A 16,338-nucleotide genomic window follows, 5' to 3' on the forward strand; every position below is an offset into this window, starting at 1 on the left:
GAAGAATGACTGGATCATTTCATGGAAACAGCCGTAAAGCAAACCTCATGAAACTTTCCTGAATCCGTTCAATCGTGAGAGTATGCGTAGTGTAAAATGGAGACCACACTGGGGAAGCATATTCTAAGATACTACGAACCAGCGAGCAGAATATTATCTTGAGGCAATACTCATCGGTGAAACCAGAAGAATGACGACGAATGAAACCAAGCACAGTGTATGCTTTAGCAGTTATGATGCTTATGTGTTTACAAAACGTTAACCTCGAATCGATCGTAATGCCTTGGTCATCATTAGATCATCAGCACCACGACGAAAGCATTTCGGTCAGACAGGTACGAGTTGATCCAGATTGGAAATCCTATGTGATTCATTTTGCTAATGATGAGGTTGTGCGGTACTGTATTGAAATCTTTCGCAAAATCGACGTAAACCAAATCCACTTGCTGTTTTGATGCTATATCACGTGATATCGCTGACACATAACACATTAGGTTTGATGTCGTTGAGCGGTGATTCATAAAACCGTGCTGGCTCTAGGTGATGATCGGGACAGCAACGCTGCACAGAACTGTATGGATCAGTTTCTTACTGAGAGTGCAAAGTATGGATATACCACGAATTGGTGACAAATTTTTTATTTCCAGACTTATGGATCGGTCCTGTGGATGCCGTTTTCCATGCATTTGGGAACGTTCTGTCTTGGAGCTAGCTGTTGAAAATAGCAGCGACGCAAGCGTAGCGGCGTTGAATCGAGATCTTCGAGGGCTGTCTGAACTTCACCTGGAGAAAACTGTATGCATGGTAGATTAAAGTTATGAGACGGAATCTGCTCGAAGCCTGCTTGGCGTTGCACGGGTGATGCTTTACTAAATACCACATAACATATGTGGAACTTCATGCAAAATACTGACTAAAAGTTGGCCTCTTTTTTGTATTGCCTCAGTGGTATAACTGGTATAGTTGGCCATCGATCTGTCAAAATAAGATTTTCATGATATCCACTCTGAGCTATCACAAGGACCAATGTTGAAAACGGAAACAACAATGGCAACAACGTAAATTTCTCGTAGTTCAAATTCAATGCATATAAGCCACCAATTCTATCAGATAGAGGGACTCCCCCTCTACATAACCATCATGGTGGTTTACTTGAGTGGTTTTTCATTTTCGAGAAATTCACGGAAAAAGTAATTGTTTACGTTTGCGACATTGACTCTTTTGAAGAAGAAGCAGTTATATGGTTGCATGCTCAGTAAGCATTCTCGATAACTTTTTCGAAGGGACGTATCAGCTTTTGTAAACAATGCATTTGATCGTCGATTTGGCGTAACTGGTAGCTCGCCCACGCATGCTAACACTACCATCAGATAGGGGAAATTTTACCCTACCTGATAGTGGTGTTAGCAAGCGTGTTCGAGCTACCAGTTACGCCAAATCGACGATCAAATGCATTGTTTACAAAAGCTGATACGTCCCTTTGAAAAAGTTATCGAGCATTGACGTTTTTCGACGACTCTGCATTGTAACTTTTTACTCCTATGGTAAAATCCCATAAACATCTGTCAATCTGTGCATGAAATCTAGAGAAATTTGTATTATCTCTACATTCCACCATGGTACCAGTGAAGTGCCGTCTCTTCACGCAAAGTATTTAATGGGATTTTCATATGAGTGAAAGGGTAAGGAAATGTCCACCATGTTTCACGCACAAACTGACGTTTGCTGATTAGAATTTACCATAGCAGTAAAGAGTTACAGAGTGGCCGAAAAGGCGATTTGTATATTATCAAGGCAATGCGGCCATTCTTTTTTCGATTTGCTCTACAGAGAGCTTATAAAAGGATTTAACTAGTATTTTCAAGTCGGTCAGAAGCGAATCAAAAGCGTTATTAAGCAGTAATATTTTTAACTGTGCTTTTAGTAAGTCAACTTATGAACGTAATGATTTCAGCACGAAATATTCTGTTGATGAATATTAACGCTTATATTAAGAAAAAAAAAAACACTTTCAAAATTTGGCTGAAAACAGTTAACAGTAGCTTACAATGAAATATCAGAATAATATTTGGGTGGCAGGTAATTGTATAATATATCGGTGAAAAATGTATACCTTTTAAATGCAAACTTTAAAATACGTTTTACTGTGTGAAGCAAGGTGAGGAATTTGTTAGATCCAGCTATACCGTTATAAGTAAAGGACGTTAATATTTAACGATGAACAAAGACATAAGTTCAGAAAAGCTAGTCATAGAATTATAAACCAGGTCATTATAATTTAAATAGAATTGACTACCCCCTTGATTCCCTTTCTCATTTTACAGGTGGTATAATCATTTTGACCTTGAAGGGGACCTCCCTTAGCTCAGTCGGTACAGGCGCAGCTACAAAGCAAGACCATGCTGGAGGTGGCTGGGTTCAATTCCCGGTCTCGGTCTAGGAATTTTTCGGGTTGGAAAATTTCTCGACTTCCCTGGGCATAGAAGTATGATTGGACTTGCCATACAATTATACCAATGCAAAAATGGTACAGGCATCAAAAGCTCTCAATTAATAACTGTGGAAGTGCATCTGGAACACTAAGTTGAGAGCACGCAATAAGCTAATATGCAATATGCAATAAGCTTGAAATGCGAAGAAGAAGAAGAAGAAGATGATCATTTTGACAGATCGATGTCTTTCTATACCACTTGAAATCTCTGAAAAGGGGTCGATGATCAAGTTCCACATATGTTATGTTTAAATACGCTCTCAAAGAAATTAACAAAGAGATTAGCTGTCTCCGAGCTTGAGCGAGAAGTGGTTGCATCGAATTTGACCGAGCCAGGGACGCCGTAGTCAGCTTTGCGTTTCTTGATGAAATCCTAGAAGCGAGAAGGATTTTCCTTGACGGTTGTCTGTATCCTACACAAAGTTTTCGTGTGTTGCAGAAAGGGCAGCTTTGTACTCCAACTCAAGCTCACGGAGTCTAACTTTATCGTACACATTTTTTGTATGGAAAAACTTGTTGCGCAGCTTACGTACGTTGTTTCGAAGTGTACGTACACACATAAAAATTCTGAATTTTAATTGCGATGTAAACATTCATTCGCGTAAAGTTGTATTTCATTTCACGCCACCAAGGAACTTGCAAACAATGTTGTTTACAAAGATGGGCTTTTGTATACAATATTTGCTACATTGCATGAAATGTGTCAGAACTTTATATGATATATAATGTAAACTTATATGATATGTGACGCTCCATTTATGTGCATCATACTGAACAGAAATTTACATTTTAAAATTTACACTACTTTTTCGAACTGTGTTCCGGTGAACAGAAATCGGTGTTTGTCTCTAGGCTGTGTCAATGTAGTCTAGGTGGTGCACTACCAGGAAAAGCACTTCAAAGGATTCAGAACAAAGTTTAAGTTGTCTTTCTGGTACAGTACTACCGAGAGGTACATACAATTTCTAATATTGAGACTTTGGACAACAACAACAACAACAACAACAAACAACAAAATAATTAATAATTTCAAGCAAAAATCGTTGAAATCCTCAATTACAACAATTAATGCCGTTTGTATTTACATAAGTTAAGGTTCAGTTTTTAGTTTTAAGATAATACTGATTGTTATACTGACATGCAGGAATAGAAAGCCTGTTTGAAATACTGAATTGCTAAAGCAGGAACACACTTAAACACACTTAGATACGTCATAACAATTAAGGCTGGTTAACTGTAGTAGCTGGAGCACCTAAATTAAAATGAATGATTTCATTTGAATTTGGATCATATAAAGAGTTAAAAAAATTATGATTGGAAGTGTGTGTCCGTTTTATATAGTTGACAGTCCTTGTTACTGGAACACCCATCCAATACAATTGTACCAACTGTAAAAAACTGGGATATTCGACCAGCCACTGCGGCAGCATAACTCATTGTGACAAATGTGGTGAAAATCACTAAGAGGATTATTGTCACAAAAAAAGCTGTAAAGCGTGCATACTGGGGCTAAGATCCTCACCCCGTAAAGGACTGCTTGAAGTGTGATTCATTCGGTGAGGGTGATTTTTCGGTGGAAATATCCAGTCCGATAAAAAAAAAATGCTCCTCCCCGATGGTGCACCGTCAGGAAACTAAGGTCACTCCCAGAAGATTTAAAAATTCCCAGGGTAATTGAGATGAATATGCTTCTCCTAGCTGCAAAAAGGACTTTTCGCCACTATCCAAAAAAGATAGCAAAAATAAAAACGCTCCTCTTCTCAAAAGATATCGAAGTCCGAACGGACTGCTACCCTTTTCTGACATTGTCGACTTCATATTAAATATTTTCAACATACAAGACCCTATTAGAAGTTTAATTTCTGCCGTCCTTTAAACAGTGGATAATATGAATATCTTTTGATTGCTCCTTTATCGAACAATCACAGTGATACTGCCAAAACTCGTTCAAATTTTTATTTATCAATTCCGATTGTGATAGGGTTACGGTATGTAATGTGGGTCTAGTCCTTTCATTCGGCCTATCACGCAAATAAATAATTAATTAAGGAATATTACACAAAAAATAAGGAAAATATTGATCACTGATGATTGATAAATGTGTACCACACACAAATCAATTTATATCACAACATTTCAATACATTTTCAGCTCTCGTAAGTAATAAAACTGGTTGAGAATATCACTCTGTTCGGAGTTTTTAGCCGCCATGACTTCTAAGGTTAAGATGGGAAGGTTGCACTGACGATCATCAAATGGCCTGATTATGGCATTTATTGAATGGAATTACCTGATAATACACACTAGACGTAAAACTCACAGTTACTGTTTGAATATTTTATGTTTATTTTAATTGTTTAACAACGTTTTCACAAGTAAATCATGGACCCAACTTTAGGGACACATTTCTTTTCTATGTTCCTAACTTTGGCCCATGAAATTCATTTGACAGCATATAGCAATAAGAGTAACGTCAACAATGTGGTTTGCATTTGGATGATAAGGAACGAACAGGAAGGGAGATTTTTTCTGCCAAATCTGTATAATGAACATCACAATGTTTTGATTTAGATATTCTGCGGTCGAAAGACGATAAGCGAAATTTTTAATTTTTAATTTTTAACTTGAGTGATTTAATGTAGTTTTCGTAAAATTTTCTCTAAGAAATGTTTTGAGGAATGAAGAGTATTAAGTTAACAGTGATAGTGATAAAAAAAAAATACGTAAGAAAACGTTACCAAAAGCGTTTTTTTTGAGAATCAAACAGGATAGGACGAAGTTGCATCCATAAATAGACCCAATTTGGGGACAATAGACCGATATTACATACATTTCCCTGGTGAGTTTTTGTCTTAAAAAAAGTAAGTTTTTCAACTTTTTGCGGTTCCTGATAGCAAACGACATGATAAGCATATCTAAGCATACCATTTAGCAGTAGAATATCGTTTGCAGGTAAATTAATTGATGAGTTATGATTAAAAACGTAATCTATGGCTGCATATTAGACCGAGGTTAAGGACGTATACCCTATATGGCTTTCATGGGAGAGTGCTTTTAAGGATCAAACAGTGCTATTTTTACGCTTTTTGTGACGATTTCAACTTGACTATTCTGAACAATAGTGAAGCGACACGAATAGCAAAACTATCAATACAATGTACTGCAGCGCACAAACAATTTTTTTTTTTCCAGAATGCATATTTTAGTATAAAACCTCCGCGAGATGAAGAGCGCAATGCATTAGTTTCCCTTAACTTGGTTCGAAAAATAAGGGTACATAAAAAATTATAAAAATATTTTACGAATCACATTACAGAATCAGTTCATGTTGCTACTTTTCATACAAATCTGCAATAGAATCTTACGTTTCTCGTTTCTGCAATAGAATCTTACGTTTACGTTACGTTTCGTGTATAATTGGATTGTCTGTTGAAGGTTATCAATGATCTCCATTAGCGATCATTTGCTCATCATAATATAAATTAAGGGCAAACATATTTTTGAATATAAAAACCAATAAATGATCCATAATAAATTTTTAAACACTCCTTAAAAACACCATATGACCCACACAGTTCGAAAAAGTAGTGTAAATTTCTGTTCAATATGATGCACATATCGCCATGCCACATATCATATAAGTTTACATTATAAACCAAGTAAAGTTCTGAGACTTTTAATGAAATGTCACAAATATTTAATACCAAAGTTCATTTTTGTAAACAACATTGCTTACAAGTTGCTCGTTTGCGTGAAATGAAACACAAGTTAACGTGAATGAATATTTACATCACAATTAAAATTAATAATTTTTTCCTGTGCAAATGATCCATAAAACCCAAATGAAGATCCCTAAAAAGGTGTGAATGATCACACAATTGCAAAAAATTACCACTGATTTTCTAAAGAATGAGCATTGAAATTTGACTGACTACCCATAAACATATCGCAAATGGTTCATAAAACATTCAGCAATGAAACTGAAACTAAAGAAAGTGTTTAATAGAAAATCAAGTTCACACACTTAAAAATATGAGCATGATCCATAAATTAGACATAAATTGTTCATGTTATGGACGCTAATTTTTTAATTTTGTTCTATTAACCTCGAAAAGTTGAAAGGTTTATGGATCTTATTTAAAAACAATGGAGTCCAAAACATAAACAATGCATGTCTAATTAATAGATCGTGCGTATATTTTTAAGTGCCCAAACTTGATTTTCTATGGATCAACTTCGTTAGTGCATTTTTGAAAGTTTGATGGATCATTTGCAATATGTTTATGGGTAATTCATGCTATTTGTGCTCATTCTTTAGAAATTCAGCGGAACATTTTTAAAATTGTGTTCTAAAATTTTACATAAAATATGAACCATATTGATATTTTTATGCATTATTCACACTTTTTAAGGAATTTTCTCCGGTGTTGGATGTTTTTTTAAGGAACGTTTTTCAATATTTTATGGATCTTTTAATCAATTCTAAAGCTGCACACTTAAGGCTACCTTGAATTTAGTGTGGCCTCAATCTGCAGAACCATCTCAAGTTCCATTAGACCTCACAACCCAACTAACATTTTCAGCTTTGTAAGCCAACTTTTCCAGCGTTGTACTGTAAAGGGTGATACGGTCAAAATTTGGTCAATATCAACTTGACGTATTTCTTTCAATTTTGCATTTAAAAAACCTGAACACCCCTCATTTTGAAGGTGTGTGTGTGTAGAATGTTGCTCCTATTTTGATTTTGGAATTCACTCTTCAGTTGTCAAAATGCCGTCCAAGCAAGAAGAGCAGCGTATCAAAATTTTGCTCGCGCATCGCGAAAATCCGAGCTACTCGCACGCAAAGTTGGCAAAATCGCTAAAAGTTGCCAAATCAACCGTTACAAATGTAATTAAAGTGTTTTGGGAACGTTTGTCGACAGCCAGGAAGTCTGGATCGGGGGGAAATCGAAAACCGGAAGCCGCTGAGACGACAAAGAGAGTTGCCGGTAGTTTCAAGCGAAACCCTAACCTCTCTCTCCGAGATGCCACAAATAAGCTGGGTGTATCGTCTACAACCGTGCATCGAGCCAAAAAACGAGCCGGACTATCGACTTACAAGAAGGTAGTGACTCCAAATCGCGATGATAAACAAAATACGACGGCCAAAGCGCGATCCCGGAGGCTGTACACGACGCTGCTGACGAAGTTTGACTGCGTGGTAATGGACGACGAAACCTACGTCAATGCCGACTACAAGCAGCTTCCGGGACAGGAGTTTTATACGGCAAAAGGAAGGGGAAAGGTAGCAGATGTTTTCAAGCACATGAAACTGTCAAAGTTCGCAAAGAAAAAATCTGGTTTGGCAAGCCATCTGTACCTGTGGCTTGAAAAGCAGCATTTTCATAGCTTCCGGGACTGTCAACCAAGAAATTTACGTGAAAGAGTGTTTGAATAAACGTCTTCTGCCTTTCCTGAAGAAACACGGTTGTTCCGTACTGTTTTGACCGGATTTGGCATCTTGCCATTACGGTAAAAAGGCCATGGAGTGGTACGCCGCCAACAACGTGCAGGTGGTTCCCAAGGACAAGAACCCAGAGCTCCGCCCAATTGAGAAATACTGGGCTATTGTCAAGCGGAACCTAAAGAAGACCAAAAAAACTGCTAAGGGCGAGCAGCAGTTCAAGGCAAACTGGCTTTCTGCGGCGAAGAAGGAGGACAAGGTGGCTGTACAAAATCTGATGGCAGGGGTCAAGCGTAAGGCCCGGCAATTCGGATTTGGAAAAGCGGAAGCCTAACTGAATATTTTTCCTGAATTTTATACTAATTGAACTTGAAAAAGAAATTTAATTTGATTTTGTAAATAAACGATTTCACCGATTTACACGCGTTTTCCCTTGACCAAATTTTGACCGTATCACCCTTTAAAGTAGTTGAAAAGAAGCTGCAGATACAGCTACAAGCAAAAGCTAGCAAAATAGTTTTGGAGAGCTATTACTCAACTTTCTCACAACCATTATTCAATTTGTCAGTCGCACTGAATAACATCAGCCAATAAACGCTAATGTCACTTCTATACACACACTAATCAACTTTACACTTGTAGCTGCAAAACAAAGCTATCAAAGTGAATATATTACTCATTTGATGGCTTCTACACAACCAACAACTCTTGCAGAATAACATAAACATCAAAAGTGCTTTTTCAACAACTAAACAACCTGTACTCAGCTTATAGACTGTGTTAGAGCAACTTCGGAAGCATTTTCACAGTCAACTAGGTTTATTTTTAGACGTGTGCAGTTTTACAGCTTTTACTCTGCTCTTTTATAACTAGTCGAGAAAAGTGATTCATGTGCACTATTATAAAGCCTCTACTCAGCGATTTTGTTGTAGAAGGGAATGTTGATTTGTTTACATAAGTTCAAAGTGTTGGCGTAGCACAGTTGGTAGTGTCAAGGTTTGCCAATCAGGTCGTCTCGAGTTCGATTCCAGGTTCCGGTGCAGGGTAAATAATTTGGTGACGATTTGTAACTAATTTCGATTAATTTGATTCACAGCCAAATAAACTCAATAAATTCCTTCATAAAAAAGCGTAAACAGTATTTAACCCGGTTTCAAGAGAAAGCTGTGTAGTGATTATTGGATAATCGGGAAAAGATTGAATAAGCGCGTTTCAAGTTCACACACAACTAAACAGCAGGATAAAAGCTGTATAGAAGCGTTAATGGATATGCAATAAGAGCTTCTCCCGACCGTTCCAACAGCTATAAGTAGCTGACTAAGTTCGCCAGATTTGCTTGTATAGAGGTGGAGTAAAGGTTTCTTCATATCGTATAACGTTTGAATACAGCTTGAGGCGGTATAAATTAAATGAGTAAAGCGTTTACATTGTGAAAATTGTTAGTTGGGAAGGAACATCGACTGGCAAAAAATGTGCAACGGCGGTGACCCGCGTAGTAGTTAGCATCCAAGCCTCTCACGCCAAACTACAAATCACGAATGACTCCTTGAATAAATCCTGTTTGTCACAAAGCTTTTGGACTTATTCCAGAAGAGTTCTCATGGTGTGAAGCAATGTATTTAAAGTTAGATAATCGGAAACCATGAATACAAACTCATAACATGTCCTACCTGTCCCACCCACTTATCGCGCCTATGAATATTCGCCTGATGAGCAGAATTATATACGTAAAAAATTGTTTCAACATCGCATCTCATTAGTAGGAATAGACATGATGAATGGCGGTATGCAAATATCTATTATCATATGCTTCATAACAACCAGGGTGAACACCTCTATCCAACCAGCAATCAACAAATGAACAAATGATGGCGTTTCTTTTTATCTAAAGGTCGCAAAATGGTAAATATAACATTTAAACTTTAATGAACAGTTCACGATTCACAACTCAACAAGTTGCTTCATCCCTGGCACGATGCAAAGCAGTTGTAATTAACTTTGTATAAAATTATCACTGATCCAATTCTTCATTACCCCATTAGCGCGCTTCTGCTAGATGCGTGCATTTAATCCAATTGTTGAAACAAGGCAGTAATTAGACAGAATACTCATATACAAATTTTATGAAAAGGATAATCAATCAAAAAGTGTGTATTCTACCGTCCGCAGAATAAAGTGGCGTTAATTTAGTTTCCAAATGTGTGTATACGGGTAGCCTTCGATTTGTAGTGTATGAACATGAACCCACACACTGATTACAGCAAACAAGCTGATACCTTTGATAAGTTCATTTGAATTTCTACCTCTCAACGCTACCATGTATAGATAGTTGTTTGATGTTCACAGATTCAGGACAATCAAGGTCTGTTTATCGGAAGTGCAAAGCTAAATCAAATAAAATGTTACTTACCACCTTCCCACAGTCAAACAGGGCTACGATGATGCTGGAGTCCTCGCTGCTGCTGATAATGTACTTATTATCCAATGCCAACGTACAGCACGTTACCGGGGCTATGTGTTCGCTATATTGTTGAAGAAAAACAAGGAGAAAGTAATCTAGAATGAGCTGGGTGGAATGAAATGAATGCAAATAACATGCTTTTTCTCTGGCTTCATCCGAGGAACGAAAAAGGTTTCTTCATCATCACCATTAAATCACCATTTACAAAGATTCATCAACGCGTACCTTTTACATGCTTGTGACGAGGATCGAGCTCATTAAATTACCAGTAATTATATGAGACTAAGATTTCATGGCAACAGCAAAAACCAAGTAATTGACATTTTTGGTCTCAAGGGGTATAAAATGGTGTGTTTCGGTGCTCAAACATTGTAAAGCCGTGTACCTAGTATTTCTATTCTGTTTTAGTTGATAGTCTTAACTTTTGTTGGCTTTTATTTCTACAGAGCTTGCATTTTTTTTCTGTTTTGTGTTCTGAAATCGAGGAATTTGGAAAATTGTCCAAATCAGACACCATGCTGCTAGTAGTTGTAAGATCAACATGCTGTATTCGAGAATCCATTTTGCAGATTTCCTTTCAAAATCCCAGTTGCAAAATCATAAAAAAATAACTGATCAACCGAATGTAGTGTGTTAAAGCGATGCCGGAAAACACTAACGGTGGACCAGGCAGATCATAAGAACCGTCTGAGTGTTACTTCTGATTTCAAATTGCGGATGAAGTTTATTTGGGAGTTCAATTAAAACTAAATCTGGTAACTCCAATCGTGATGACACCAAAGATGTTAGTGCAGCACGCAGTACAGTTTACAGGGAAGCATGCACTCTGCGCACTGTAGCAGAATCGGGTGACCAAAATCCAGTAAAATGGCGGCCAGGGTAGACGATGCGACGCGACCAATTCAAAGGAATCTTATTATTTATTATTATTTCTTGTGTGAGTCGCATCGCGTCGCGTCGCGTGTCACGTCTACCCTGGCCGCCACCTAAGGCTTTCTTCAGGTGACTCATTGAAGCGTCCAACAATGACCGTCATGATTGCTGATATTCCCTATCACATCAAGATTTCTAGGGCATAAATCGTGGACGGTTGTGACTTCACTCATGAAATTGAAACTCTTTGTGTACTGCACTGCAGCAAACGTGAAGTTCCAGTTTCTTTGTTATAAGTTTCGTGAGAGCTGATATTTGTGCTCTTGAAATTTTATGTGGTACTTAGATTGATCAGCAATAAGGTTTCCTCAGCGATTCAACTTCAAAACACTAAAAAAAAAAAGCACACACAAACACGGAGTGCACAATTTTGCACCAATGTTATGCAACATTTCGTAGTTCCGGAGAACTTCGAGATTTGGGCGTTATTGCTATTGTAAACAAATATGTCAATCGCTGATTTCTTGCGAATAAAAGCTCAATCTCGCTAACAAACTATTCCAAATGACAGTACGTAAGTGTGTTGTTAGTTTTCTAGGAATCGAGAAATCGGTGATTGAAGTGTTTGTTTACAAAAGCAATTACGCCCAAATCTCAAATCACTCCAGTATTGATCGGGATGATCGATTAGGCATCAATTTCTCCAATAAGTACATCTTTTGTCTACCGATTGAGCATAAAAATATTACTAAATATTGCTGTTTTTTTAAGATTTTTGGTTCGCGTTATGTAGACGCACATGTATAATTTATCATAAGAACACGGGGCGTTTCTGTGGTGGGAAAACAGTAACATCCATATCCATCACAGATTACAAATTCGACAGATAGCATACATAAGAACGTAACCGTGATCGATTTTCTCTTTTGTTAATAACTCGCTTGGATTAACATTGATCGGTGCGTTTGCTTTTGATAACCAATACAACCTGTAATAGCACTACAATGAACAAATTTCTGATAATGTTCAAACTGAACATTGCATTAAATCCAAAGTAGCATTGCTCGATTCTGTTCGTTGACTTTCTCTTATGTTAATAACTTAAGCAAATAACCGTTTCTTGTATTTGTCGTATAAGGTGCTAGATAAAAACTTCTTTTATCGATATGTGTGCTGAAAATACCTGGGCCGAGTGGATTCAAGGAGAAAGTCGACGAAGAGAATCTTGTCAATGCTACTTAGGACCTACTTCAGCTTGAATTGTTTCGCTTAGCTGTAGCAATGTAAAGAGAAAATCGATGAAGAGAATCGACCATTACAAGTAGGAATGTCAGTACCTAGCACTGAAAAAAAAAACTCGACGGTACTGCTAAGAGATAAGCATTGCAAGTCCCTCCTACTTGGAAAATTATGCAATCGAACGGCTTGCTATGCCTCGCCCCCATCAGCAAAAAATCTTGGATTTTATAAACCGTTCTATGGACTTAATTTTCCAGGTAGGATGGACTTTCATAGCTAATCTAAAAGCATAAATAGAGGTACCGTCTGATAATTTCAGTGCTTGGTACAGGAGTCTGTAATTTGTGTAGGGAAATCCTTTTTTTCACCACAAAAACACCCCTTATGCAAAATAATGAATGTGCGTTCACAAAACGCACAAAATCTTAAAAACAAAACATATTAATATTTTTTTTATTCAATCAATATATTAAAGATGTACCGAGAATAAAATGGAGGGATTTTAAGCTTAAATGGTCTGATCGCGAAATATTGACGATGAATACCGAAATTTCGCATAAATGTCTAACCCGTTTTGTGTGGTGAGCTGCTGATTTTCAGTGGTGCCTAATGATTAGGGAACTTTCATAAATAACGTAGTAGTTGAGGAAGGAGAGGGGTTTCAGACGTTGGGACCGGCCATGTATTAGGTGTATTGCAAAACACGCATCGAGGGGGAAGTGGGTAGGTTGGTCAAAAAAAATATATACGTTATTTATCGATGGCCCTAATTTTACTTCCAAGGCTGTGTCGCAATGGGCGAGTTAAATTTAACTCGTGGTTAAAAATGACAGATGAGTTATCGAATAACCCTGCTATACGAGCGTGGTTATTTCGGACCGACTAGAAGTTCAATTTTGGCAACCGTTGCTGAGTTCTGTTTGAAAACTGATCAATTACCGGCATTTTCGAAATGTCACGTTTAACCACGTTTGAGGCATATTCAGGGTTGCCACATTTAAATCTGTATTTTGTTTGAAAAAAAAAAAAAATCTGTAAATCTGTAATTAAATCTATGTTTAAAATCTGTATCAATCGTTGAGCAAATATTATGAAAAATGCTTCCGTAAAATAGTTGTTATTAGTAAATTTTACTTTACTGAGCTTATATTCCCAATTCATCCAAAAATTTGCATCGTTACTAATAACCTGCTTTTAATGCTACAGTTGTTGAACCAACTAATTAATACCAGATGCAATAAATTCCTTAATTGCAAAAATTTTCAAGCACCGAGCCTTTCACAACTGAAAACTATTTGATTTTTGCATAAATAACATTTATAGGATAAAAAAAAACATTTTATATTAAATGTACCTCTTATAATGTATAATGTATAACGTTTAATGTATAATGTATAATGAGTAATGTATAATGTATAATGAATAATGTATATACACTTTCTGACATTTCGATATCATCAAATTTTTGACAGAGAGGATCTTGAACTAATATTTGTTTAAGCTACTTAGTCAATTTTTGGAACATAATGTCTATACCTAAAAGATGCAACCATTAACAATTTCTGAGTTGTTTTAATGTTCATCCAGAGGCTTAGAACATAAAAACAACTCAGAAATTGGTAATGTTTATAAATTTGCACACTAAAGTTTCATATTAGATAGCATTTCCAACCAACTCTAAAAATCGTACATTTCACGTATGAAGTAACCAAAAACACTTTGAATGGTAATGTATTTAGTGCACTCTGAATACAATGTATGCTCAATGAAAACTAAAATCGTACTAGGATTTTTAAATAATGAGAACATTTATTTGGAATTCAGTAAAAATCTGTTTAATCTGTATTTTAAATAAAAATCTGTAAATCTGTATATACAGATTCTTGGTTCTGAAATGTTCCAGAAAATCTGTAAAACCCTGGGCACATTAGCAGCGCTGTTTAATAACTTTTCAGATTCAAGCAGCTCGATTTGCAACCAAATGGTACTCGATTATCACGACTAGGTTTGGGGAGAACGTTTATTTCATGAAAACAGCGATAAAATTATCACTTTTTATTTGTACATTTTTAAAACAGTTTTTCATGAAAAATTTAAAAAGCGTTTATTGTTACAGCTTAAGAGGGTTATTTCCTATCAGTTGGTGTATTTGGATTTTAATTTAATCTATAAATGACAAAGTTATAAGTTATAAGTTATGTTCAAAACCTTACATCTTTTCGTGACGGTCGCAATTTTAGATTTTCGATTAACCCCTAGTGCCTTCCCGGAAGACGTAGTCTACGTCAAAAAATGGTACACCCAGTTTTAACCAGATTCGAAGTCAAGGTATGTCATGTCAGAATGAATTTCAGATAGATCCCTGGTCACTAATTCTATTTGGCCACGGTTATACCCCAGCAATCGTCCATGTTAAATTCATTTTATTTTCATAGACAAAACAAAGGTTTGTTGTAAAATATGCAACAAAATGAAAGCTGAAGTTAACGACACCACTAAGCGAAGGAAGATTGTAGGTGCGCAAGAAATAAAAAATAGAAATTTCTATGAAAACCGAGACCATGACAATCAAGACAATCGGTTATATTGTTCGATGCTAAAGTTCATATTCACATTTTTCTTAAAAACTAGATATAATAATCTTTCACTATGATCTAAAAAAAAAAATACGAAAAAATTCGAATTTTTCAGGCCTCCCACACACGAAAGTAAAAAAAAATACGGACCTAATATTCGTCCATAAAGAACAAAATTACCAATCATTACGAAATTAAAAGATCCACTCTAACTTTTTCTATGGCATTGCTGTATAATGTAATTGTTCTACTAGTAGGTACTAAATTTCGTCCATTTCGTCCTAGCAAACAGACATGCACAACACGAGGCTCCCAACAACAATAAATTTGCATAAATAAGCTGTAGTAGCTTCGACACTAGCCACTAGCTGGAGACCGTTCATACCAGTAGGTGTAAAGACTCAAGTCAAACTAATCGTCCTGCAGCTTAGTTCGAAAGCTTCAAAACATCTTGCATGATCACAATTGGACGCTTGCTGAAATTATTCCACCACCAAGTGGCACTTTCTGTTGGCTGATGATATATTGTTACAAACACACCCACCCTTCGGTTTACGCACAATTTCGTGCACATGCCTTGGAAAATGCTCACCTAACCTAGCATTTCAGACTGACTAAGTAGCGTTTAGACTAGTTTGCCGGAAACATTCAGTACATTACCATAATCTCAACTTCATCCCCAGTGTTTGCATGTCCCATACGATAACAGATGTGTCCTCGGATGCGGTGAGCAGGTACTGCGATTGTACCTTCATATACGTAACTGGACCGCTGTGACCTGTAGAAAGAGAAAGAGAAAGTCAACTAACAGTTAATGGAAATTTGTAATTCAGGTTTTAAGTCTGTGCGACGTGGGTGGAGACGCAGAATGGTGACGTGCATGAAACCATTCTGGTATAGTTACTTTGTAAAACGAGATTGTTCAGTGAATGCGTGCTATGATGGTATTAAAGACAGCCTTACTGTCTGCTCAGTTCTCGCTAGTTGGGATTAAGCTTCTACGAAGCTACTCCTAACGATGGTCATTGTGGCAAAAGAGGGGCGGTTAGTGTGCACTACTTCTAAAGTTAGAATAGTGATGGATTTAGCTGAGAACTACTTGTGTTTGGCATCTATTGACACGAATGGGTATCAGGTGTACCAGGAATGCAGCGATTTATTACAGACACACCTTAGAATATTAAGAGTGACGATGCGTAGAGGCTTCGCATTTCTTTTAGTTTATGCTCATTAGGGTGGGTGAAGTTTGTATG

General features: G+C 36.8%; 1 protein-coding gene across 3 annotated transcripts in view; it reads right to left on the minus strand.

Annotated features, from left to right (window-relative positions):
• The window catches only part of LOC135698300 (protein qui-1), a 252,835-nt gene that overhangs the window by 40,039 nt on the left and 196,458 nt on the right, over positions 1 to 16,338 (minus strand). For all 3 annotated transcript variants that reach the window (XR_010517471.1, XM_065218228.1, XM_065218216.1), the window contains exons 15-16: positions 15,746 to 15,863; positions 10,347 to 10,458 (exon numbers count right to left, since the gene is read on the minus strand). Coding sequence is in view for 2 of the 3 variants with exons in the window: in XM_065218228.1 (XP_065074300.1) it covers positions 10,347 to 10,458; positions 15,746 to 15,863 (230 nt within the window). In the remaining variant the exon portion in view is untranslated. The remainder of the gene's footprint in view (positions 1 to 10,346; positions 10,459 to 15,745; positions 15,864 to 16,338) is intronic.

The sequence above is a fragment of the Ochlerotatus camptorhynchus genome, unplaced genomic scaffold, assembly GCF_037179485.1.
Source record: "Ochlerotatus camptorhynchus isolate MF236.1 unplaced genomic scaffold, CSIRO-AGI_Acam_v1.1 ptg000008l, whole genome shotgun sequence".
Classification (NCBI taxonomy): Eukaryota; Metazoa; Arthropoda; class Insecta; order Diptera; family Culicidae; genus Ochlerotatus; species Ochlerotatus camptorhynchus.